Here is a 24,847-nt window from a genome sequence, read left to right as displayed (position 1 = left end):
TTCCTTTTTTTTCCCTTTCCAAAAAAAAGAGGAAAGGTTATTACAGTCATTGTAAAAGCAGACATGTGACTGCAATGCGACTAAGTAATGTGTGCTGTGCTGTGATTCTTCTACCTTGTGATCTAGTGACTGGTAGGAAACGGGCCATGTGTGTTGATGGACTGTTGCAGCTTCTCTTCTTTGGCTCTTCTGCTGTGGCAAAGCTGGAAAACAAAACCAAAGTCATCTGACGTTTCCCCTTAAAATGTTAAGTGCAGTACTTCCTATAACATTCACACCTAACAATAATTTACAATAAATTACAATAGAGCCAAATGCAGTAAATATGGCACAAATTAAAACTATAATTTTTTAAAAAGTGTCAGGAGGTTCAATAAAACCTCTATTTTTAAACAATTAAAAATCTCTGTCAATTATTTCATGGTTCAGTTTTTAAAAGGTTAAAAAAAGCCAACACGTAACCCTAGAACAGCCACGGGGCATCATTTTTACCCACTGATGCAACAGTATCAACAAAAGCAAAGATTTCACTTCTTGAATAAGTTTTTTTAATTACTTTCTCCAATGATAACAAATAAAAGAAGCTACTTTCAGCTTTCCCTTGCCACAAGGGGTCAACACAGCGGGTAGGCTTTGCATGATAGATTGGTCATTATCATGACCGTCATCAGCCTCTCTCCAGTTCCTTACAGGTTTAACACCCTGTTTGCATCCCATTCAAAACTCAAAAAAATGATTTTTTATCGTTCAATCAAACCCAGCTAACTCTGACTCATATAACAAAACATGAATGAAACATGAATTAAAAAACAGCATAAAAATGACTCCTGGCCAATTCTAGGTATAAATGTTTTTTTGTCGTTCTTGCTGTTGTTAGCATCTCACTGTTCTTTTTTCCATGAAGCTGTTCAGGAATTCGTCAATGTCAATGCGTCCTTCCAGGAAGTTTTCAGCCGTCTCCTCAGACTCCTCCTCTGCCTGGTGAGCTGCGACTTTTAACCGAGCCTGTAGAGTGCTTAGACTGCAACTCTGGTAGGGAGTAAAATAAAAAAACAAAGACAAAACATAAATGAAATACAAAATAATCAAAGAGTGTTTACAGGCAAACATGTCTGGGTTGATATCTACAAGCTCTTCTTTAGAGTATTGCTCAATCTAATGAGTACTGTTAAACAAATCCTTTTTCTGACGGTGAAGGGACCTTGTATTGGCCAAGTCAAGTAAAAAGACAATGTAAAATCTTCAGGATAACCTGCTGAAAGATTAAAGTAACTGTATGTATATATTTGAGCCTTTAATGTATACTTTTGACCTTGTGTGGATTAAAGAAAATTCAAAAGAAATTCAAACTTATGCACCCAATACTTGCTATTTAAAGTGAATAAAGATATATGCTGTGCAATCATTAAACCCTGGAAAAGTCAATTAAAAGCCAAAAAAATCACCACAACGTTCACGTCATTGATGAGTGTATATAAACCTCTGACCACAACTGTAGCAGACCGACATGTAGTCACCAATTAAGTCTGTATCTTATATTTTACTTTTTCTTTTTGTGCTTGGTTTTCTGGAAACTAAGCAGTCAATCAAGCTTAGCTTAACCCTCCTGTTAAGTTGGTTTCCAGGAACACCAATTATGCTCCTGGGTTAATTTGACCCGGGGCAAATTTACTCATCAAAAAGTGTCAGAAACACTAGCATTGATTATTTTACAATTTTCTTTTATAATTGTGATTTTTTTTTTTCTGTAGTGATGCAGATGACATGAGACATCTCTTCTGTTCTGGGTCAATCTGACCCGCAACATAACAGGAGGGTTAAGTAACAAAGAGTACTACAATTACACAGTTATACAATTCACAAGTTACACAGTATATTAAACAACCCAAGCTCAGTTTTAATCAACAAAATGATAAATCAGGATTGGAATAAACATATGAAAATGTCAAAACTCTCATTTCAAGACGTGTATTTGCACTAAACATGTATTACATGTAAAACCAGAGTGTGCTGGTGTGGCCATTTACCTCACTGAGTTCGTGCTGTCTCTGCATCTTTGTTTCAAAAGCTGACTTCATCTGAGTCAGCTGTTCATACTGTTAGCACAAGAGACAAAAACACATAATGAGCAGCAGGACAATGGCATGAACGAATATGTGAGCTATGTGTGTATGACACAGAGAGGAGACCGTGCCTTTGCAGTTACTGCGCCTAAACTCTGAAACCGTCTGCCTTTTCAAATTCTGACCTCTCTAACATTTTGAAAACCTGTCTGAACACACCTCTTTAATCCCTAGCTTTTTACGGTGACTGAGTTGTTTTGCTTTTGTGGCTTATCTTCTATTTTTCTATATTGATGTATATATTTATTACTTTTCTATTTTTCAGTTAGTACAGCATGTTGGTCAAACTGCATTTTTTAAAATGTGCTTATAAATACACTGACTTGACTTGATTATGAAACAAAGAGGAATTACGTATGAACTGACCTTGTAGAGCATCTCTTGTCTTTTTCCTTCCAGATGTGGCTCCATTTGAAGATTTTTCTCTGCAAAAACACATTGACACCAACTTAAATTAGAGTTTCACTTTCCTATGACTCGCAAGACCATCTATGAGAACAGGGGGGGAACTTACTGGCCATGTCCAGTATACTGTTGACCAACTCTTCTTTATCAGATGTGACCTGTTTCAGTTGTGGCAAACTCACAAAAAACTTGAGCAACACATCTTCGTTTTCAGACATATCTGACAACTGTGTCAGGCTGGGGGTGGATAAAGAAAAAAGTGGATAAATGGGCAGATATGTGAGAGTAATTATTTGATGTGTGTGCCCACTTACAAAAAACATGAAAAGCTTGTAACTTTTATTGTAGGTTCATTTTAATGGATAGAGACAGAATATTAACCAAAACCCTCAATGGAGTGAAGTCATTGTGTACGCTTAGAAGAAAAAAAACAACGTATAACGTTTTAACTGCTTCTTGACTGTCGGGTTGGTGCACTTTGGGTTATACTCAGCAGATTTCATACTCCAAACACGGCTCGTTGAGCTGAGCCCTAGCATTTTCTGCCAGTTCTGAATCATTTAGATCAGCGGTCCCCAACCCCCGGGCCTCGGACCGGTACCGGTCCGTGAGTTGTTTGGTACCGGGCCGCGAGAGTTGAGGCTCAGGTGTGAAATGTATGGTTTTCAGGGTTTTTATTGGTTTTCAGCGTTATTTTGTTATCGTTTTTATCGTTAACTCTGTTTTCCTGGGTCTTTTCACGTGTGTTATGAATAAATCTTCTTTTTTTCAGTACCGTTACTAGTTTTATTTTGTTGTATTTATCCGCGACACCTTAAAGGCCGGTCCGTGAAAATATCGTTGGGCATAAACCGGTCCGTGGTGCAAAAAAGGTTGGGGACCGCTGATTTAGATGTTCACTAACAAACTTAGGACATGCCTCTACATGTGCTGAAAGATTTAAGTCATTTATGGCAAGAGTCTTACATGGTGTTCTGTCTTCAGATCACTAACAAGTTCTTCCCGTGTAGTTTCAGGTTGATCCACCACCTTTCTCATGATCATGCTCACCCCCTGGAGCAAGATTTTTATAGTTCTAGATTTTCCAAATACTTTTTGGAGATTTTTCTGGTTGATAATCTGTCTCTCACCATTAAAATGAAAAATTAGACACTATCGCTTTCTTTGTAAGTGAGCAACTTATAAATTCAGCATTATTTATAATTATTTCCATCACTTTACATAAACAGATATTGAATACATCAATAATGGTATGAAATAATGTTTGTCACGAACAAACATTTCACACTGTGCAAACATTTTAATTTGAAATCATTAAGGAATACTTTACTTCATGTCACAGAGTTCAGGAAAAGACTCAGGAATCTCAGGCATCTTGTACACGTGTCCATTTAGTCTAGTCTAGAAGAAACAGAAGTTATATATTCACATCACAATCTTCAGTGTATTAATGTCTGAACACTAGAGCTGTGTCGGACTGTCCAATGCTAGTTCGCTGAGTAATTTTGTCTGATGCTATCTGCTTCTTCCTGTAATGTGTAATGTGCATGCACTAGTGGCACTAATATTGGCCAGCATGAGATTAAAGTTTTATTTGAGTGACCTAGAAAGTCCACATTAGTTGTATGGAGTGTTAATGACAGCGCAAGTTGTAGATCTGTTGGCAGGACACCATGGCTTGTTTCCCAAGCTTGGATTTTTTCTTCATTCGCTGATTTGTTTTGTTTTCACTTTTGGTTTAACTCTGGTTAGGTTCATGTGCTGAAAACTACTTGATTAGGTTCAACAAAAAGTTCTGGTTTGGGGTAAAATACATCCTTGAGTTCCACCAAATTACCTTTAAATTTGGCCAATTTCCCCATCAGTGACATTTTCTCAACCATTCGTGGGTTGCTTCCAGCCCGGCTAATGTTTACATTTACAAAGCAATCTTTATTAAACAGAATTTGTGCTGGAAGCAGTCCAGAACCTGGGATATAGGTGGAGGAACCTACAAATTTTTGATCAATGCTTTTATCTGGTTGGGGAAGGTGATGCTTTGCTTGCTATATGCTTGACTGTTACCATTCCATTTTTATACACTGTGCATCAATTGCATACCTCTGAATCTCCAATAGGTACAGGCAGTGGCAGGTCAGAAATTATTCCATATGGCGCTGGAGCTCGAGGGGGCCCAAGGGCACTATCGACCCCTGGGTGAGGCATTGGCGCAGGGGCTGGACCAGAAGGTGGTGTCTGACTGGGTCCCATGTGGCGAGAACCAAAGTGAAAAGCCGGATTGGGGTAAGGTGCTATACCTGATGATTTGTACATGCTGCTCCAGTGAAAAAAGGAAAGAATGAAAGGCATAACATCAATGTTTAAATGATGTGGAAAAAATATATCGAACTGCTTTTTAGAACCACTTTAAAATAATATTTAAAATAAGACCACACTTGAAAAATATACAAACTTTCTTAGAATGCCATAAGAAAGTACTGAGAAATAAGTGTCTTATATTCTCAATGACAGAAGGAGGAGACTTACTAAGGAAAGCCAGAAGGACCGCTAGACATCAAGGCGGGAGGACTTTTCCAGAACTCGTCAAGCAGACTTTGGATGACCTTTCCCAGGTCTGAGTGCATCCCAAACTAGAACATATATAACAACAACTAAATACAGTAACATGGATAAAATTAAAGCATGAATTAACAGAAGAACCTAAAATAAGTGGATTTACTTCACAATGAACCAATGAAAGAAACAGAAAAAAGCAAACAAGTACATGTTTTTGCAGCTGATGAACACCTGGTTTATGTGCACAGCTGTGCATCGACGACAGCTCTCCCCACTCTATCTGGATCAATTTAATTATGTATTAAATTATTTTTTTAAATTTGGTTACATTCAAGATGCTTTCTAAAGTATGCTATTTATTTATTTGTGTGTGCAGATGATGTATTATAGCTTTAGAACACTGGATTACATATACGTATTTCCAAGTAAACTGGATAATAGAATTAGACTATTCTTCTTGGTTGAAGACACAGAGCATTTGATCGGTGGTGAGAAGACCTACTGCTCAGGCTTGGAAACCCCCTGACTTTAAGTTACTTATTTCACTTTCACTTTTAGTCAGATGAGAAATGTAGTTATCTTGGACACTACCATGAGTAATGATCTTTCAACTTGTCCTGCTGCTTTCACAGCAATGCTGTCACTTTGCAGCGTTTTACTTCCCTTTGTTTCTCTCTCTCTTTTTTTCCACACAGATCATTGAAAAACAGAAACAAAAAAGAAAACCACACACACATTTGTGCAATGACACTTTAAACAAAAAAAGTGTTATCTGTGTCATTTTAAGTATGGATTCAGGATGCCATAATTTATAATTCTTGTTTAAGATCTGAAAAAAACCTCTTTAATTCTCAAAAGCTACTTACATTAGTGATGAGGGGGCTCTTGATCATAGTGCCATTATTGCTGTCCACTAAATGATGACCAACAGGGGGAAAGACACTAACCACTGGTTTCTCCTGGGGGAACTGAGGAGGCAGCAAACTGAAATGAAGGGTAACAAAAGAGAAGTGTTTAACTTAGCTAACATTAAAGGGTTTAACTATCAACAATTTACAGCCCAGATAATATAATCTAGTTATGATGTAGTATTGCTGGATAATCAATAAACATTACTTGATAATCAATAGGAAACAAGTCAATTATGCAGGAAGCAAATGAGAACTTCACTGATAAACAAAGAAACAGACTTTATAAGAGCAGGATTATTGAAAATGTAGGTATTTATTGTGTCATAAATTTTGTTCTTGGGATTAGTAAGACCTGTGTTTACCTGCTGTTACATGCCAAAGTGGCATCTGTCAAAAAATGTTTATGGCAAATACAGTTCTCAAATACCCAGACCCAAACCAATTATTGGACAGTCCTCCACACCTATAAAGCATATATTATATATATTATATAACCCCATATTTTCTTTATAGGTGACAAAAATAGAAGCAGAAATGGGAGTGAATGTGTGACAAAGGTTTTTCCTAAGAGCTCTCACAAACATTTGACTACCTAATGTGAGAGTTATTAGAGCCTATGGCACATATTTGGGTTCTCAACCGGCTTTACTAGTTTTTCTTGTCTCATCTTCTTTGTGGAAATCTGAAAATTTCTATCTTGTTTCTCGTGTAATGTTAGCCTTCTTTTGTATTAATTTACAGTCAGATTTCAATCAGTGGTGTAAGTACAGACTGACTTTGAGGCACACAAACCATTGTCTGTTGATAATCTGAAATTACTGTATGCAGTGTGACAAAAAGTTTCAGAAAACAGGCCCATAAAATCCAAAATCCTTTTTGGCCTAACCCATGTTGACAGTCATAATGCTGGGTATGTTTAAGCAGCCTCCAGCATGGCTGCTATTATTCCCATTCTGACCACTCTTTTAAACTGACCCAAATTTCATCTGAAAAAACACGGCTGGTTATAACAGGCTCTGGCAACAATACAGCAGTTTGCAGTCCACAGTCTCCAAGCCTGAAGGCAATGCGGTACATGAGATGCTATTATCATTACCCAATGGTGTGAGACTCCCAGTGCAAAGTTCAATGCAATTACTGAAAATAAAAACCAAGCAGAAATGCAAGAGAATATAATGATAGTAGTGAGAGATCTAAAAAAAAAAAGCAGCCAGATGTATATGAGAAAATGACCTCCAATGTGAGCTTAGGTAAGGCTCTTTGTTTTCACAGCCATACAATTAGAACTTTTTGACCCCACCTGGTAGGTGTATAAATGTACTCACATGTTAACACTAATGGTTGAATTGTTGACTGTGAATGGTATTCTGTATTCCACATCCTTCTGGATTTCTGCAAGGCTGTAAAACAGGAACAGGGCCAGAAATTTGAAGATTTATCAACATGCAATCAAAAGAAGATGCAAAAGAAGAATTATACACCTAAGGTCAAGGTTTATGAAATTCTGCTAGTTTGAAGAGCAAATGATAGATTCAGTATTTATCCTCACCCAACAAATTCTGTCGGTGAGGGATTAAATGGCACAGAAGGTGAACATAGTTTTCATGAATAAGTAAATGCAATCTATTTATGGTACTTAGTAGTTGATCGCTGGGGAAAAGGTAGGAAAAAAAAGTTGTTTCACAAAAAAGAGCAATTAATACACTTGACATGTTAGGTTTTAAAATCACACACAAGTGTCTGTCAGTGTCTGATAATAATGAACTTTCCCTTCCACTGCCTCTAATGCTGCTGATACCACTATTTATCTGAATAACTGCAGTTTCACCAGATAAACTGCACCAGTGAAATGATGGAATAATTGTAATGCCACACTGTTTATAAAATCACAACTTGAAAAAATAGGGCAAAGAAGGTTCATGTTGAAGTTGGTCCGGAAGTCAATATAAGGGGTTTAAACAGTCAGCACCCCAAAAAATCAATTACCATGTCAAAGCAGCGTGTAGAAAACCTTAACCTTACACCTAGTAACATCAGTGTCATCATATGAGAAGCATTCAACAGAGCTCCATAGCATCTAAAAGCACATGATCTGCATTTGATATGCTTGGTTCCTTCTCAGAAACTGTGTAATCCCTTTTCTTTGTCAGACACGTGGCATAATTCGCATTAGGAGATAGAAGACTGTGACTCCTCAAGAAATGAACCACAACAGTGGGTTTATGGTGGCTTACGCTGGAAACATTCGTTGATAAACAAAGGCTAATACTTTAATCTCCACTTCTCAGTAACAAGCTCATTTTAAAACTACATGCATGGCAAACACATGACCACAGGACATGTTCAGCCACGAGCCCTAAAAATAGACCCTGTCATTTAATGCTAACATAGCACGCGCTAATTAGCCATGAGAAAAGGCTAGCAAGATTAGCTTACAAACCAGACTAAGGGGCTTCACAAAAGTGGGTTTACCTAAAATAGTATTACATAATTTGAATATTTAGAGAACAGATGGGATAAATGTGGTCGATAATAAACGAAAAGTTGGTTGCTAGCATGAGGTACTTTTAACTTAACTATGAGAAGTAGCTAGCTCTGAGAAGTAAACAGCAGGTGTGTTGGTAAACTGAGTGAGGGTGTTTTCTATTTAACCCCATTAAAATGTTCAGGAAACATCGTGGTGACCATAAAACAATCTCACGGGTCGGGTTTTGGGGTGACGGATCGTTATTACCTCGGGTGGGCAGCTTTTAGGGACTCGATCTGCCGCTGTCTCTGTTGCTGTAAGCTGTTCAGAGGAGGGAGAGATCCAGAGCCTTTGGAGGTTGGGAAAAACCAGTTCATTCTCTTCTGGAGAAACCACTGACCGGACTTGGCGAATCTAAAGGCCGAGTAAAAACGAAGAAGAAATGGAAGAGAAAGTCAGCATGAGCGGTACACGGTGTGGAGATTTGCGGCGCTGGCCGCTGTTAGCTGTTTGACTCTCGGTTTCTCGTCCTCACAAGGTGTACTTTCTGTATATGTTACAAAGTCGGATGGCATATCCTCATTTGTTGGTTAAAGTGTCAGTTCCGGTTTATCTCCCAAGAGCTGTGTGTAAATGTCACCCAGTCATTAATATCATGCGAGAGATTAAGGCTAAAGGAAGAAAACAACCTAGCTAATAACAGCTTGATCAACTTATTTACGTGTTACGTCACGCAAACGCCTACGTAGAGCGCAACTTCCTGTTTTCAACCTTTTTTCACAATAAAATATGAGAATAACATATTTTTGGGGATTGGACCTTATAATAAACTATATGAGATTTAAGAATAAAGCAGCAAAACCATTTTAAAAATGCAATTTTTTAGTAACATAAATGATAATAATTTTGTGGGTGTTAAAACGTTTTAGGGTGAGCATGGGTCCCTCTTTATGTAGGACTCCACTACATTTTTATCACTTGTCCCACACATTCAGATATTGTTCCAAATTTTTGTTTTTAAAATCCATCCTCTAGGATGTCTGTGAAGGTTCTCAGTCATCCAGGTCATCGTAGTCAAAAGAGCTTGCAAAGAAAAGCGTCTGGACTTCTTTAAGTTGCTTGAAGACGTTTCACCTCTCATCCGAGAAGCTACTTCAGTTCTAAGGTCAAATGGTGGAGAGTCCCAGATATAAACCTAGTGGGAGTGACCCCCCCACAGAGGGACAAAAGGACCCCCTGATGATCCTCTAATCGCCTGAGCTAAGGTGTGAAACTGGGTGTGGGTCCCCATCAGCCAGAGTTTCGGGTGAGTTCATTGTGAAACCTGGCCCCACCTTATCATGCGAATTCCTGAGGTCAGATGGCCCAGGATGTAAGTGGGCGTTAAGGCGTCTGGGAAGGGATCTCAAAACTGGATTATAGATGGCAGAGAGTTGGTGTCGTAAACCACCGCCTCTGTTCAAAGATGGTCGCTCACAGTGGACATAGATGGCTTCTTTCACTCCTCTGAAAGAAGCCATCTATGTCCATCTATGGGGGTTACTCCCACTAGGTTTATATCTGGGACTCCCACCATTTGACCTTAGAACTGAAGAAGCTTCTCGGATGAGAGGTGAAATGTCTTCAAGTAACTTAAAGAAGTCCAGATGCTTTTCTTTGCAAGCTCTTTTGACCATCCTCTAGGATGCATATTCTTCTAAAGTGTGAAGAAAGTAGCAATTTCACCATTGGTCTTCTCCCTTTTTTGTCAGTTATTTCTGAGTCTAACAAGAAACCTGTAGCTAAAAAGGAATCTGAAAGAAATAGGCAGCTGCAATGTGAGAATGTAGATAGGCAGAATTTGATGGTAGTCTGTAGGATGACTTGAGAAATCAAGAAGAAGTAGCAAGTGAAGGCAGACACAAGGATTTAATAGTGGAAGCTTAAGAAGGAATAACGTTGCACAGGGAAAAATTGTCACAGGCTCTGGGTGGTAGGGAAGAGTTCCCAGATATCTGGAAGTGGTAGAGCTGAAGTGGTGAAGGAAATTGTCAAAATGGTTTTTGGTATTTTCTCTGGATAGAGAAAAGAAGACAAGGAGGCTTTGCGGTGAATATGGAAATGCAGGAAAGTATTCAAAAGAAGAGGTTAACAAATAAATATCAGGGAGATGAAGAAAGTCAACAGGAGTACCGGGAGGGTTTTGATCCTAGTGATTTGCTAAATGATGATGATGATGATTTTTAAAGTTGACATAAAGTATATTAAAAAACCAAAACACTCCAAAAAACTCCAAAACTCAAAGAGGTTTTCAAAGGTGGTTGAAAAATATCCCAATAATTTATCTCACAACTGATCATAGTCAGGTGTACAGTTTAGATTTTATTCTTTGCACTGACAATACTGCATCCAGTTCCACTGTATATATATAGTGACGATAAAAATTATTGTACTTATCAGTCCTAGCATAACTAAGTCAACATAACTTTAAGTTAATTCTTGAGTATGCCCATCAACTTTCAGTTTCTTAAAGATAATTTAATACATATTATAATGCAACACAATTACCAACCATTCAAGCAAACATGGCATATATTTTTTTTCTTAAAATATGGGAATCAAATACAGGGCAGAAGGCCAAGGCATGCTGGATCCCCCACCCCAAGATCACGATTCATGGTGAACATGTAACACTTCTTATCACATACTTTTGAAACATTTTTATCTCAAACATTTGCTCAAAAGTTTGGATTTAAACTAAAGTGCATTTAAAGTACGAAATTGTAAAACCAAAGCCAACCTTCTTTAAAACATATTTCCTTCCTTTATGCTCCATAACAAGGCAAAGTGAAATTATTTAAAACAGTTGCTTTTTGCCCAGAAGAGACAACCATCTGTGTTTTTAGCCCTTGTGATAAAAACCGGAGCTTTAAGCACTTGAAACTATTTTTATCTTTAAATCCTTTCTATGACCACTCAGACCATATTCCCTTCATCAAAACTACTTTGAACTATAACTTTCACAAAAGCAAGATCAATCTACTGATAAAAATATTTTTTGGCAACACCAATTTGGAAACATTTATGTTGTTCGTGTTCAAAAATTTGATAGGAGTAAAAGATCATTTGGACCTGTTTTTGTTTTGTCAACAAAAGGGGATGATAAAACCATGGAGATGGCATCAGTTTAAAAGAGACAAGTGGATGGTTCACTCACAATATTATTTTGCTTTACTTCATACACAGTCCCTGTAAATGCTTTCTAGGCTTGGTAATGCAATTCCCAGCAACTTACTTGCTATCATTACTGTCTTTCTAATTGCCTTTTTCTGTCCCTCAGAGGCATTTCCAAACAAACAGTACAGAAATTCAACACACTTTCAACAAAAGCCCAGCAGAACATGTAAAGCATTTTAGACTTTGAAGGCTAAAAGTTTCTGCAAAAATATAAATTCAATGCCTGTCTTATTTAAATAACTCAGAAGTCACATATGACTTTTCAGGTATTAGTAAAGGGCAAGTGTCTGGAAAAACAGTTACACAATGTTTTCCTCTTCAGCTTTCTTAAAACGACTCAGATCATACTCACTTCAATTCTGTAAAGAAGCACAGAACAATCATGAATGACAAAAAACACATGACAGAATCATGACTGTTTGTCAGCTTCATACTTCAATGGAAATATCATAGCAAACCATGTTGGTTTGCAAGACCATACACTCTACAAACACATCAAATAAAACACCATAGGAATGATCCTTCAAAGTATAGCCTTAGAAAAACTGCGGGCAGAAAGAGCTAGCGATTCCCAGGACTACTCTCACTCATAGTTTGCCTCAGCTGTCAAACATGGCCAAAGTCTTGAGTTAATGAGAAGTTAATGAATTATCACTGTTGTACGTAACTACAGCAACATTAGCTCAGATGAAGCTGCTTTTAAAGTTGTGGTGTATTCATAATTGTCTCTGGTACATTTGTTGTATGGGCAGTATGTGTTCACTGTTTGATTGTGTAATTACGTGTTACGCACTGGCAATGCATGCCGGTAGATGGTAATACAGGAAGTAAAAGAGATGGTCTTACCGCACACAGTGGTCCCGCGTACTTATTCAGATTCAGAGTAAGAATCACACATGGTGTCAGAAGTGCTGTGTGACTCGTAAGACTCCATACATCTGCCGAGTGTGAGGAGAAGGGGAAGGTGGAAACAAAATGCCGAATGACGACGTAGACGATCGTCCGAGGGCAGGAGTTAGCACCGCGGCTAGCACTCCCAGCGCTACGTTTAGCATCCAACCACCGGAGCCCTTTGATTTTTCCAAACCACACGAATGGACAAGATGGGTCCGTCGCTTCGAGAGATTCCGTCAGGCAAGTAATCTGTCTGCGAGCTCGGAGGAAAATCAAGTGAACACTCTCATATATTGTATGGGAGACGAAGCGGATGACGTCCTGAGAGGACTAAAGTTAAGTGATGTAGACCAACGGGACTATGCTAAAGTGAGAGATAGCTTCCACAACTTTTTCATTGTCAGGAAAAATGTTGTTTATGAGCGCGCACGTTTTAATATGCGCAAACAAGAGCCGAATGAGACTGTTGATGCATTCGTGACTGCCTTGCATGCATTAGCAGAGCACTGTAACTACGGACCGCTCCACGATGAGCTGATAAGAGACAGAATAGTAGTGGGCTTGGCCGACACGAGGCTGTCTGAGCGCATGCAGATGGAAAAAGACTTGGACTTGGATAAAGCTATAAATATGGCCAGGCAGTCAGAAGAAATCAAAAAGCAACAGTCAGCTTTGAGAAGTGAAACAAATGTAATGCATGTAAATGCGAAAACAGTTGACAGAGTGATACAAAAGCACGACAAAACAAAGTTCAACATGTTCAAAAATAAAACTGTCAAAACACAACAGCAATATAGCAAGAGACAAAGTAACAAATGCTACAAGTGCGGAGGCTCTCCACATCCGAAACCTGAGTGCCCAGCAAATGATGCAAAATGTCATTTATGTGGAAAAAAAGGTCACTACCAGCGAGTCTGCAGACAAAGCAAGACAGTGCAAAGTATTGAGGAGGAAGAGGAGCAAGGTTTCTTCCTAGGCTCAGTTTCCAGTGACGGCCAGGCGTGGACAGCCAACATACAAGTGAAAGATGCAAAAATCACTTTCAAACTGGATACTGGAGCAGATGTGACTGTAATAGCTGACTCGGACTTATCAAAGATTTTTGCTAACGAACACAGACCAGTTCTCCAGCAGCCAGAAAAACCTTTGTTAGGCCCTGGAAAAACACCACTGGACGTTGCAGGTTTTACAAAGCTACAGCTCAACTACGGAGCGAAACAGACAACAGAGAAGGTCTATGTTGTAAGAAACCTGAGCACTCCACTGCTAGGCCTGCCCGCCATTACAGCTCTTGGCCTGCTGGTGCGAGTTGACGCGGTTTCAATGGACACTCTGAAGACTACTTACCCTAAACTTTGCAATGGTCTAGGGAAAGTGCAGCGGGCCTATCACATTAAACTCAAACCGAATGCTGTGCCGTACTCACTCAAAACTCCGCGAAGGCTTCCTCTGCCTCTGATGGGAAGGGTAAAAGAGGAACTCCAACGAATGGAAGAGCTTGGTGTCATTACCCGAGTTGAGGAACCAACGGATTGGTGTGCCGGCATGGTTGTTGTTCCAAAGAAAAACAGCCCTAGGCTAAGACTTTGCGTAGACTTTACCGGACTAAATGAGTATGTGTGCAGGGAAAAATATGTGCTGCCATCGGTTGAACAAAGTCTCGGAATGCTCGCAGGAGCCAAAGTGTTTAGCAAACTGGATGCCAACATGGGCTTCTGGCAGATTCCCCTGTCCGATGAGTCTGCCAAACTCACCACCTTCATCACACCCTTTGGGCGGTTCCACTTTAACCGCCTACCGTTTGGGATCAACTCAGCGCCCGAACACTTTCAGCGCATGATGGCGGAGGTCATCGAGGGTCTCGAAGGAGTGGTGTGTCACATTGACGATGTGTTGGTGTGGGGACGTAACCATCAGGAGCACGATTCCCGTCTCCATGCTACACTGCAAAGACTGGAAAAAGCAGGCATAACGCTGAATGTTGAAAAATGCGAGCTCTCCCAGAGCAAGGTTGCTTTCTTGGGTCACATCATAGCGGATACAGGAATCAGTCCTGACCCGAAGAAAACGGAGGCAATTACAGAAATGACAGAGCCAACTAATGTGTCAGAGTTGCGCAGTTTTCTGGGCATGGTGAATCAAGTGGGCAAGTTCATCCCCCATTTAGCTGAAAAAGACAAAGCCCTGCGAGATCTTCTTTCCAAAAAGAACGCATGGTATTGGGGAACTGACCAAGTGAGAGCTTTCAAAACATTACGAGATGCCCTGACCTCACCCCCAGTGCTCGCAATGTATGACCCCAACAGAGACATTAAAGTATCAGCAGATGCTTCATCCTATGGTCTCGGAGGTGTTCTTTTGCAGCTGTGGGAAGAAGGATGGCGACCAGTGGCGTATGCATCGAGGTCCCTTTCTCCTACAGAACAACGATACGCACAAGTGGAAAAAGAGGCACTGGCATCTACATGGGCGTGTGAGCGTTTTCGTGATTTCCTGATTGGTAAACATTTTTGTCTTGAAACGGACCACAAACCTCTCGTTTCCTTACTGGGAGGACAAGCTCTGGATCTCTTGCCACCCAGGATCCAGCGATTCAGAATGAGACTCATGCGTTACTCGTACACTGTGCAGTACGCCCCAGGGAAATCGCTCTGGACAGCAGATACTTTGTCCCGCTCACCTCTGAAAAAACCAATGAACCTGTCAGACAAAGAGCTAATGGAAAGCACAGACATATATGTCGACAGTATTGTAGCAAACATGCCTGTCAGTTCATCATATATGCAAACACTGAAGGAACAACTGAAAAGCGACAGTGTGTGTGCTCGCGTCATGGACATGTGCACCGAAGGCTGGCCAGAACATGCAAAACAAGAGCCTTTACTGCGAAATTACTGGCCTGACCGAGCCACGCTCACTGTTGAAGACGGCCTTTTGTTAAAAGACACACGGCTTGTCATTCCTTCAGCAATGAGAAACGAGGTGCTGGAAAAACTACACGAAGGACATCAAGGTGTTGTAAAATGTAAAGCTCGTGCACGCCAAACAGTGTGGTGGCCCGGGCTGAGTCAACAAATCTCTGAGATGGTGCTCAAGTGCAAAACGTGTATTCAAGAAAGACACAATAACAGTGAGCCACTCATGCCAACAGAATACCCTGCCCACCCATGGCAGAGAGTGGGCACAGATCTTTTCGAGCTGGGAGGGAAAACTTACCTTCTCGCTGTTGACTATCACTCTAGATTTGTTGAGATTGCTTTGTTAAACAGGACAAAATCAAACGACGTCATTACTCACCTGAAATCTTTCTTTGCCCGTCACGGCATCCCAGAGGTCCTCATGTCTGATAATGGGCCACAGTATTCAGGTCAAATCTTTACAGACTTTGCAGCAGCATACGGCTTCAAACACATCACAAGCAGTCCCAAGTTTCCGCAAAGTAACGGAGAAGCAGAACGTGCTGTGCAGACTGTAAAAAATCTTCTGAAAAAAGCAGCTGATCCTTATCTAGCTCTTCTTGCCTATAGAGCTACACCACTGCAGTCCGGATACAGCCCTGCAGAGCTTTTAATGGGCAGACGTCTGCGAACCACACTGCCGATGCTTCCATCGCAGCTGGAGCCCACACTGCCGGACAACGCACTGCTCGCTCGAAAGGAAAGGGAGAAGAGGATGATGGACATGGCAAACTTCAACAGGCGCCACCGCGCAAAACCTTTATGCAGCCTGTCCCCAGGAGAGCAAGTTTGGGTGACTGATGTCAAAACTACAGGCACTGTTATCCAAAATCACTCTACACCCCGATCATACACAGTGGAGTTACCACAAGGGACTGTGAGGCGTAATCGTGTGCATTTGATTCCTTTAAGTTCACCTGTGCATGAACCTGCTAATGTGCCTGTGTTGCAGAAGCCTCAAACACCCAGTGTGATCCCTGCTACACCTGTTAACACTGATGTGGTCAGAACCAAGTCAGGGAGGCCAATAGTTAAACCTAAAAAGTTAGATCTGTAAGAAAAAAAAAAAAGGTTGTTGTTATGTAACTGTGTTATAAGGGTTTTGTAGAGCACAGTAAAATAAAGCTAAAAAGAGTTGTTAAGAAAAGAAAAGAACAAGAAAACAAAAACAAAAGGTTAAAAATGTAATGCAGATTGTTTGCCAGATGTTCTTGTATGGCTTTGAAAAAGAGAAGTTCTGTCCTGAGAAAAGGAATATTCTGTTTTTGTTTAAAAGGGGAGATGTGGTGTATTCATAATTGTCTCTGGTACATTTGTTGTATGGGCAGTATGTGTTCACTGTTTGATTGTGTAATTACGTGTTACGCACTGGCAATGCATGCCGGTAGATGGTAATACAGGAAGTAAAAGAGATGGTCTTACCGCACACAGTGGTCCCGCGTACTTATTCAGATTCAGAGTAAGAATCACACAGGAATGATCCTTCAAAGTATAGCCTTAGAAAAACTGCGGGCAGAAAGAGCTAGCGATTCCCAGGACTACTCTCACTCATAGTTTGCCTCAGCTGTCAAACATGGCCAAAGTCTTGAGTTAATGAGAAGTTAATGAATTATCACTGTTGTACGTAACTACAGCAACATTAGCTCAGATGAAGCTGCTTTTAAAGTTGATTACGTAACATTTAAATCCAGTTTTGAGAGCCTTGATGCTCGGTAAAAGTATTTTAATATAATACCATTTACTCAATCCAAAATCTGTTGCTGCCATTACTGTGATCGTTTTCCAGAAAGTTAAAATTTGAAAATGACCCAAAATCATAAATAGCGCACATTTCAGATGCAGTTGTTCACATGACCATTAAATGTCACACCGTCTTAGATTGTGACCAAAGCACATAACTACCTATGTGGAAGTAATCACCAAACCAAAAAAACAAAAACACACTTTTGTTTTATTCTTTAATTATTCTAGAACCACTCTGAACATATTCCCTTTCTCACTGCTCTACAGTAGAGCAATAAGCAATCATCCATGACAGAGAACGTGTGCAGTACAACACTACTCCATCAGCTTCATGCTCAAAAGAGAATATCACAACTCATCATCGTGGTTAGCGAGACCATACACGCTAGAAACACATTCCTCAAGTCAAAAACTAAAGAAATGATCCCTGAAAGTATAGTCTTAGCACAACTGAGGATGGAAACAACAAGTCACTCTCAGTACAATTATTCTCACTCAGGGTGTTGATCTTTTAGAAATCGTCTTATTATCTAATGTTACTGTTTGTCTGTTTGTTATGAGTTATGAGTGTCTAGGGTGCCAACCTCTGCCGCACCTCGAGGTGCTGACAAAGGACACATTTTACATAGAACAGCACACAACATACATAGAACCAAATTTCAAACTGCATTTACGTCTCATTATCTGAGCTGATGTTACTGTTTGACCAGTTTTGACAGCTGAGGCAAACCATTAGTGAGAGTGACTGTCCTGGGAATCACTAGCTCTTTCTGGGCATTGCTTAGCTAAGACTGTACTTTTAGGGATTGTTTCTATAGTTTTTGATTTAAGGATTGTGTTTCTAGCGCGTATTGACTTGACATAATTAGCTGCGATGTTTCCTTTTTTGAGCTTTGATGAAGAGAATATGATCTGAGTTGTTATTAGACAATGCTTTAACCACAGAAAACACAGGTTCAGCCATCCCATGCAAGCCCCTTCATATGTAAGCAGAGTAGTTGCTGTATTAACAAATCAGAAAAAAAAACTTGTCGAAAGTCTCTATATGAACTGTTCTTCTTTTTTTAGTGAGTAACAGCGACCAGTCTGTTGAACAAGAATTTCTTACACTTGGACTAAATGTTGTCAGTGTACCAGCTCTTCAAGTAGGTCAAGACATCTAGTGACCACTTGTATTATTGGTCTCAGATAATAGCTTATTGAAATAAAAACCAAGATTTGCAGATACACAAGTGCAAGGGAGCATAATGTGTGATCTATAAATAGCAGCCAGAGGTGTACAAGAAGAAGACCTTAAATGTGAGATTGGCCAAATTTTGATCAAGTAGTGCTCTTTGTTTTAATCCCACCTGATAGGCAGACAAATGGACTTGCATGTTAATCTAGTCATCTAGTGCCCACTTGTATTATTGGTCTAGGGTTAACAATTTATTAGATAATTTCAGCTTAGCACTGACCTTTACTTGACCATTTAAAACCAGAAATTACCAGATGGGGAAAAAAAAACAGCAACACAGCACAGGACTTCCACTCTTATCTGATTCACTATCTCACTGAGCCACAGGGAAGTAATAATGAGCTATTAAACAGATAAATGTTACACAAATTTTTCAGTGCCTGTTTAACACTTCTACAACCACTCTGATCATATTCTCGCTCTTACTGCTCCACAGTAGAGCAATAAGCAATTATCAATGACAAAGAACATGTGCATCACAGTACTACTCCATCAGCTTCATGCTCAAAAGAGAATATCACAACTCATCATCGTGGGTAGCAAGACCATACACTCTAGAAACACGTTTCTAAAGGCAAACCTTATAGAAATGATTCCTGAAAGTATAGTCTCAGGTTACAGGAGGGTTAAAACTGCATCTCATTCATGGTAGCATCATTCTTACTCACGGTTACTTCAGTGGCTCATCCAAAGATACCAGTGCTTTTCTTCCTTATTTTAAGAAATAGTTAAGAAATGTGCCACTAAAACACATTTACTTATTTATTTGATAGATTTGAGATATTTTTTTTAAGTTTATGGTGTGGCAATCAAATTGAGTCATCCTCATGAGTCGTAGTCCTGTCTGACTGAGAATTTTTTTCTGTTCTCTTTGCTTAAAATCTAGCTGTTCTCTATCATATTGAGAGTATCTCTCCACTCCGTTACATATTCCATATATACGGGGTTGAGAGATAGTCTCTTGCTCAGAGAACCAAGGTTACAGTGTAACCATACGTTACCCCCAACATTTGGTGACTTTTATCTAAAAATTAATTTTCCAGAATGATGTTTGCTTAATCATTTTTCAGAACTCTCACGATTGTATGACACACTATACTAAAACTCATGTAAGTTAAGACTACACTTTCTATAGTTTCTGATTTGAGAAATGTGTTTCTAAAGTGTATGGTCTTGCTAACCACGATGATTACTTGTGATACTTCTAAGCATGAAATAGATACAACATCTAACATTTTATCTAAAAATTTATTTCTCAGAATGAAGTTTGCTTGACCATTTTTTTTAAAACACTCATGATTGAATGACACACTATACTAAAAATCATAACAAACAGACAAACAGTAACATTAGACAATGAGACGATTTCTAAAAGATCAACACCCTGAGTGAGAATAATTGTACTGAGAGTGACTTGTTGTTTCCATTGGCAGATTTGTTAAGACTATACTTTCAGGGATCATTTCTATAGTTTCTGACTTGAGAAATGTGTTTCTAGAGTGTATGGTCTCGCTAACCACGATGATGAGTTGTGATATTCTCTTTTGAGCATGAAGCTGATGACAGTGTTGTGCTGTTTCATCATTGATGATTGCTTATTGCTCTACTGCAGAGCAGTGACGAAGGGAATATGTTCAGAGTGGTTGTAGAAGTGTTAAAAAACAATTGCTGAAAAATATTTATGTAGCATCTATTTACTTATTGGTCAGTGCTTCTCTGTAGCACATTGAAGACAAGAGTGGAAGTCTTATCTAAATTTAAAAAACCTTGTTTGTTGTTTATGTTGTTTTGCACCTGGTGATTTTTTGTTTTAAATGGTCAAATAAAGATCAGTGCTAAATAGAATTATCTAATACAGTGGTTCTCAGAACAAATATTGCTTAAATAATTTTCTTTCCACTAAGCAATGTATCAAAACTACATCTAAGCCAGCATCACTACAGTCATAGATAAAAGCAGTCAAGCCAATATTTTTTTTTGTACATTCATGCAACCACTCACACATTTCTCAAATCAGAAACTATAGAAAGTGTAGTCTTAACTTACATGAGTTTTAGTATAGTGTGTCATGCAATCGTGAGAGTTCTAAAAAATGATTAAGCAAACATCATTCTGGAAAATTAATTTTTAGATAAAAGTCACCAAATGTTGGGGGTAACGTATGGTTACACTGTAACCTTGGTTCTCTGAGCAAGAGACTATCTCTCAACCCCGTATATATGGAATATGTAACGGAGTGGAGAGAGATACTCTCAATATGATAGAGAACAGCTAGATTTTAAGCAAAGAGAACAGAAAAAAATTCTCAGTCAGACAGGACTACGACTCATGAGGATGACTCAATTTGATTGCCACTACATAAACTTAAAAAAAACCCTCAAATCTATCAAATAAATAAGTAAATGTGTTTTAGTGGCACATTTCTTAACTATTTCTTAAAATAAGGAAGAAAAGCACTGGTATCTTTGGATGAGCCACTGAAGTAACCGTGAGTAAGAATGATGCTACCATGAATGAGATGCAGTTTTAACCCTCCTGTAACCTGAGACTATACTTTCAGGGATCATTTCTATAGGCTTTGCCTTGAGAAATGTGTTTCCAGAGTGTATAGTCTCGCTAACCACAATGATGAGTTGTGATATTCTCTTTTGAGCATGAAGTTGATAACAAAGTGTTGTGCTGTTTCATTATTGATGATTGCTTATTGCTCTACTTTGGAGCAGTAAGAGCGAGAATATGATCAGAGTGGTTGTAGAAGTGTTAAACAGGCACTGAAAAATTTGTGTAACATTTATCTGTTTAATAGCTCATTATTACTTCCCTGTGGCTCAGTGAGATAGTGAATCAGATAAGAGTGGAAGTCCTGTTTAAGATTAAAGAATTTGTGTTGCTGTTTTTTTCCCCATCTGGTGATTTCTGGTTTTAATGGTCAAATAAAGGTCAGTGCTAAGCTGAAATTATCAAATAAATTGTTAACCCTAGACCAATAATACAAGTGGGCACTAGATGACTAGATTAACATTCAAGTCCATTTGTCCGCCTATCATGTGGGATTAAAACAAAGAGCATTACTTGATCGAAATTTGGCCAATCTCACATTTAAGGTCTTCTTCTTGCACACCTCTGGCTGCTATTTATAGATCATACATTATGTATGGGCAGAAATCTGTGCCATCAGAAACTTTTTGAATAAGTTAAATTTGAATTCTGAATTATAAGTTGAATAAATGCTTTTAAAAACTGAATATGAATTAGCCTAATTTGAAATTCAATTTATTGGTTCGAAAATGATCATCACTTAATTGAAATTGAATTTTATATTTTGAAAATGAATTCATTTGCTTTGAAACCGTATTTTATCCTTTAAAAATGTAGCTCTCGAATAATTTCAGATTCACTTCTCACCATTCAGTTTCAGTTCTACAATTCAATTTCAGTTCCAAAATTCAGTTTTTTGGGACTTACATCCGGTTTTGGTTCAAGAGTAATCGAGCGCAGATTAATAGAACTACGTTTTACTAGCGGACCGAAAGTGTTACTGACGGGAATCTACAGCATCTTGAGCTGAATTAAGACATCAGAAGTCATTTGTTATGTCGAATGACCAGCGGATAAACTCTCAGGTTGGTAATAAATGTATTACATGTATAAGAACAAGCGTCATGTTAACAAATGATAGCCGTACAGTAACTTTTATGCTTATTGTAGCTGTTAGCTCAAAACGCTAATTTAGCGTAGTTTGCCCTGAATTCAGCTTTGACAAACAAATATGATCGACTGTTTCTAGTAGAATTCCAAAGTTGTCATCTTGCACCCTCTCAGAGTCCTGTATGCTTGCAGAGACCCCTACAGTAGGGAAACATGCAAAACAGTGTCCAAACCTTTGTATTTTAGCTTTATTTATGTCTTACACAGCATCCTAACTCTTTAGCTGACTTAATAACTTTAGCTAAAGTGAATAGTTAGTCTAATTCATTAGACTCCCATAATTATGCTCCCATGCACTTGTGTATCTAGAAATCTTGGTTTTTATTTCAACAAACTATTATCTGACACCAATAATACAAGTGGCCACTAGATGTCTCTACCTGCTTAAAGAGTTGGTAGACTGACAACATTTAGTCCAAGTGTAAGAAATTCTTCTTCAACACTTGTCTCTGTCACTCACTAAAAAAAGAAAATGTGTGTAAAGTCCCTTAAATAAGCATTTGTTTTCTCATTTTCAGTTATTAATACAACTACTAAATTCGACTTACACATGAAGGGACTTGCATAGAATGATTGCACCTGTGCTTTTAGTGCTATGACACCAGCTTAGTGAAATATATTTAAAGCATTTCCTAGAACCACTCAGATCATATTCCCTTTGTCAAAGCTCCAAAAATTAGCAATGAACAGTCATCAATAACAAAACACATGACAAAATCATGGTTGTCTGTCATTTTCAAAAGCGAACATCACAACTCATCATCGTGGTTAGCGAGACCACACACTGTAGAAACACATTTCTCAAGTCAAAAACTATAGAAATGATCCCTGAAAGTATAATTTTAGTTACGCAATGGCCAAAAACAGCTAGTGATTCCCAGGACAGTCATTCTCACTAATGGTTTGCCCCAGCTGTCAAAACTGGTTAAACATGAACATTAGCTCAGACTTAAATGCAGTTTTGATTTGGTAACCGCTGTTCTATGTAAAATGTGTCCTTTGTCACCACCTCGAGGTGTGGCGGAGGCTGGCACCCTAGACACTCAAAAGTAAAATATCCAATCTAAAAAATGAGTGTAATTTTACTTTCTGCATGGTTCTGTAACCATACATACAGCATTTTGCAGTTACAGATAGCAGTCTCCAATCTGAACGCACTTGAGGTGCTATCATCATTGCTTCACAGAATGAGACTGTCAGTGCAAAGTTCAATGCACTTACTGAAAAAAAAAGATTTGCAGATACACAAGTGCAAGGGAACTTAGAACAGAATAGAATACCTCTTTATTGTCACTGTTACAAGAACAATGAAACACAGTTTGGCATCTTTCTGTAAATCTACACAATAACACAGGCATTTACATTTACACAAGAAAGATATGTACAATTTATACATACACATGCATACATATGGCTACATACATGCATACATACAGATACATACATATATGTATATACACACACACACAAACTTCCACATACACGCTTACATATATATACATACACATACATGAGGAGCATGTGCATTGTGAGGTGCAGTGTGATCAGTGCTATTGCACATTGAGTGTGTATGTTTGGCGGGGGGGGGGGGATACTGTTGCTACTATAATAAATATGGTTATAATAAATACTGTTTAAAGAGGTCATGTCCAAGAGTGTTGGCAGTGCAGTTATTCTCCAATAAGGGCGGAGGTAGGGCATGTTTGACAGCCTGTGGGTAGAAGCTTCTATTGAGTCTGTTTGTCTTTGACCTGATGGACCTGTAGCGTTTACCAGAGGGAAGGGGGGGGAAGTGAGTGTTGAGGGTGCGAGGGGTCTTTGATGATGATACTGGCTTTCAAAAAGTCTGAAAATATCTAAAGTCCACTTTTCCACCTATCAGGCGGGATTAAAATGTTCTGACAGCAGATTTGTGAAAACTAAGAGCATTACCTGATCAAAATTTGGCCAATCTCACATTTAAGGAATATTAAATCTTTACTGTCTCATCTGAAATGTTGTCCTTGCTCTACAGAAGTTTTACTGAATCTGTTATTTCTTTCTGTATCGCTGCTTGGTTTGGTAACGTGACTCTGAAGAACAAGAATCAGTTGGGACTTTTGGTAAAAACTGCCAGCAAAATCTCAGGGCATTGGCAAGACAGACTTTTGACCATTTATAACAAGCATGCGCTGAGGAAGGCTCATTCTATTGTTAATTGTTTTAACCATTCACTTCACACTGAGTTTAACTTGTTGCCCTCTGGCTGTTGTTTTAGAGTACCTGTGAGGAAGACCAAAAAACTTGAGGTTTCTTTTATCCTTACTGAACCCATCTCTTTAATGGAAAATAACTGTCTTGTGGCTTTTTGTTATTGTTTTGTTTATTCTTATTGTTGCCCTTGGTGCTATACTAATTTCGTGTTGTGGGACAATAAAATATTGAATTGAATTAAGGTCTTCTTGCACACCTCTGGCTGCTATTTTTAGATCACACATTATGCTCCCTTGCACTTGTGTATTTGCAGATCTTGGTTTTTAATTTCAGTAAGTGCACTGAACTTTGCATTGACAGTCTCACTCTGTGGAACAATGATGATAGCACCTCACGTAACGCATTGCCTTCAGGTTTGGAGAATGGTATCTGCAACT

The 24,847-nt window shown here is 38.9% G+C and overlaps 1 protein-coding gene, 5 non-coding genes and 2 pseudogenes across 7 annotated transcripts in view; 3 read left to right on the top strand and 5 right to left on the bottom strand.

The window, feature by feature from the left end:
• vps37a (VPS37A subunit of ESCRT-I) overlaps positions 1-24,847 on the bottom strand; it is a 33,262-nt gene that overhangs the window by 1,562 nt on the left and 6,853 nt on the right. Inside the window, exons 2-12 of one of the 2 annotated variants that reach the window (XM_086296358.1) lie at positions 8,730-8,876; positions 7,321-7,395; positions 5,951-6,068; positions 5,055-5,158; positions 4,629-4,842; positions 3,859-3,929; positions 2,638-2,765; positions 2,490-2,548; positions 2,028-2,096; positions 886-1,029; positions 115-203 (exon numbers count right to left, since the gene is read on the bottom strand). In XM_086296358.1, the coding sequence (XP_086152484.1) occupies positions 123-203; positions 886-1,029; positions 2,028-2,096; positions 2,490-2,548; positions 2,638-2,765; positions 3,859-3,929; positions 4,629-4,842; positions 5,055-5,158; positions 5,951-6,068; positions 7,321-7,395; positions 8,730-8,839 (1,173 nt within the window). In that variant the 5' untranslated portion in view covers positions 8,840-8,876 and the 3' untranslated portion in view covers positions 115-122. Of the gene's footprint in view, positions 1-114; positions 204-885; positions 1,030-2,027; positions 2,097-2,489; positions 2,549-2,637; positions 2,766-3,858; positions 3,930-4,628; positions 4,843-5,054; positions 5,159-5,950; positions 6,069-7,320; positions 7,396-8,729; positions 9,211-24,847 lie in introns of those variants that run through there. The other variant, XM_086296357.1, reaches the window with a different exon arrangement.
• Positions 12,011-12,216, bottom strand: LOC147328178 (small nucleolar RNA U3). Its single transcript, XR_015130073.1, has one exon. It is a non-coding gene; the product is annotated as a small nucleolar RNA U3 (small nucleolar RNA).
• On the bottom strand, positions 17,502-17,715 carry LOC147328177 (small nucleolar RNA U3). The gene has a single exon (XR_015130067.1). It is a non-coding gene; the product is annotated as a small nucleolar RNA U3 (small nucleolar RNA).
• Positions 18,060-18,188, top strand: LOC147328176 (small nucleolar RNA U3; annotated as a pseudogene).
• On the bottom strand, positions 18,908-19,121 carry LOC147328175 (small nucleolar RNA U3). Its single transcript, XR_015130071.1, has one exon. It is a non-coding gene; the product is annotated as a small nucleolar RNA U3 (small nucleolar RNA).
• Positions 19,950-20,153, top strand: LOC147328174 (small nucleolar RNA U3; annotated as a pseudogene).
• Positions 21,054-21,259, top strand: LOC147328173 (small nucleolar RNA U3). The gene has a single exon (XR_015130070.1). It is a non-coding gene; the product is annotated as a small nucleolar RNA U3 (small nucleolar RNA).
• On the bottom strand, positions 22,855-23,061 carry LOC147328172 (small nucleolar RNA U3). Its single transcript, XR_015130072.1, has one exon. It is a non-coding gene; the product is annotated as a small nucleolar RNA U3 (small nucleolar RNA).

This window comes from Aulonocara sp. 'chitande type north' Nkhata Bay, linkage group LG6 (genome assembly GCF_057382095.1).
Source record: "Aulonocara sp. 'chitande type north' Nkhata Bay isolate Kocher_YH1m ecotype deep benthic linkage group LG6, A_spYH_male_GT1.1, whole genome shotgun sequence".
NCBI classification, from domain to species: domain Eukaryota; kingdom Metazoa; phylum Chordata; class Actinopteri; order Cichliformes; family Cichlidae; genus Aulonocara; species Aulonocara sp. 'chitande type north' Nkhata Bay.
The sequence above is the reverse complement of the archived record's forward strand: the minus strand, read 5'-3'. Positions and strand labels throughout refer to the sequence as shown.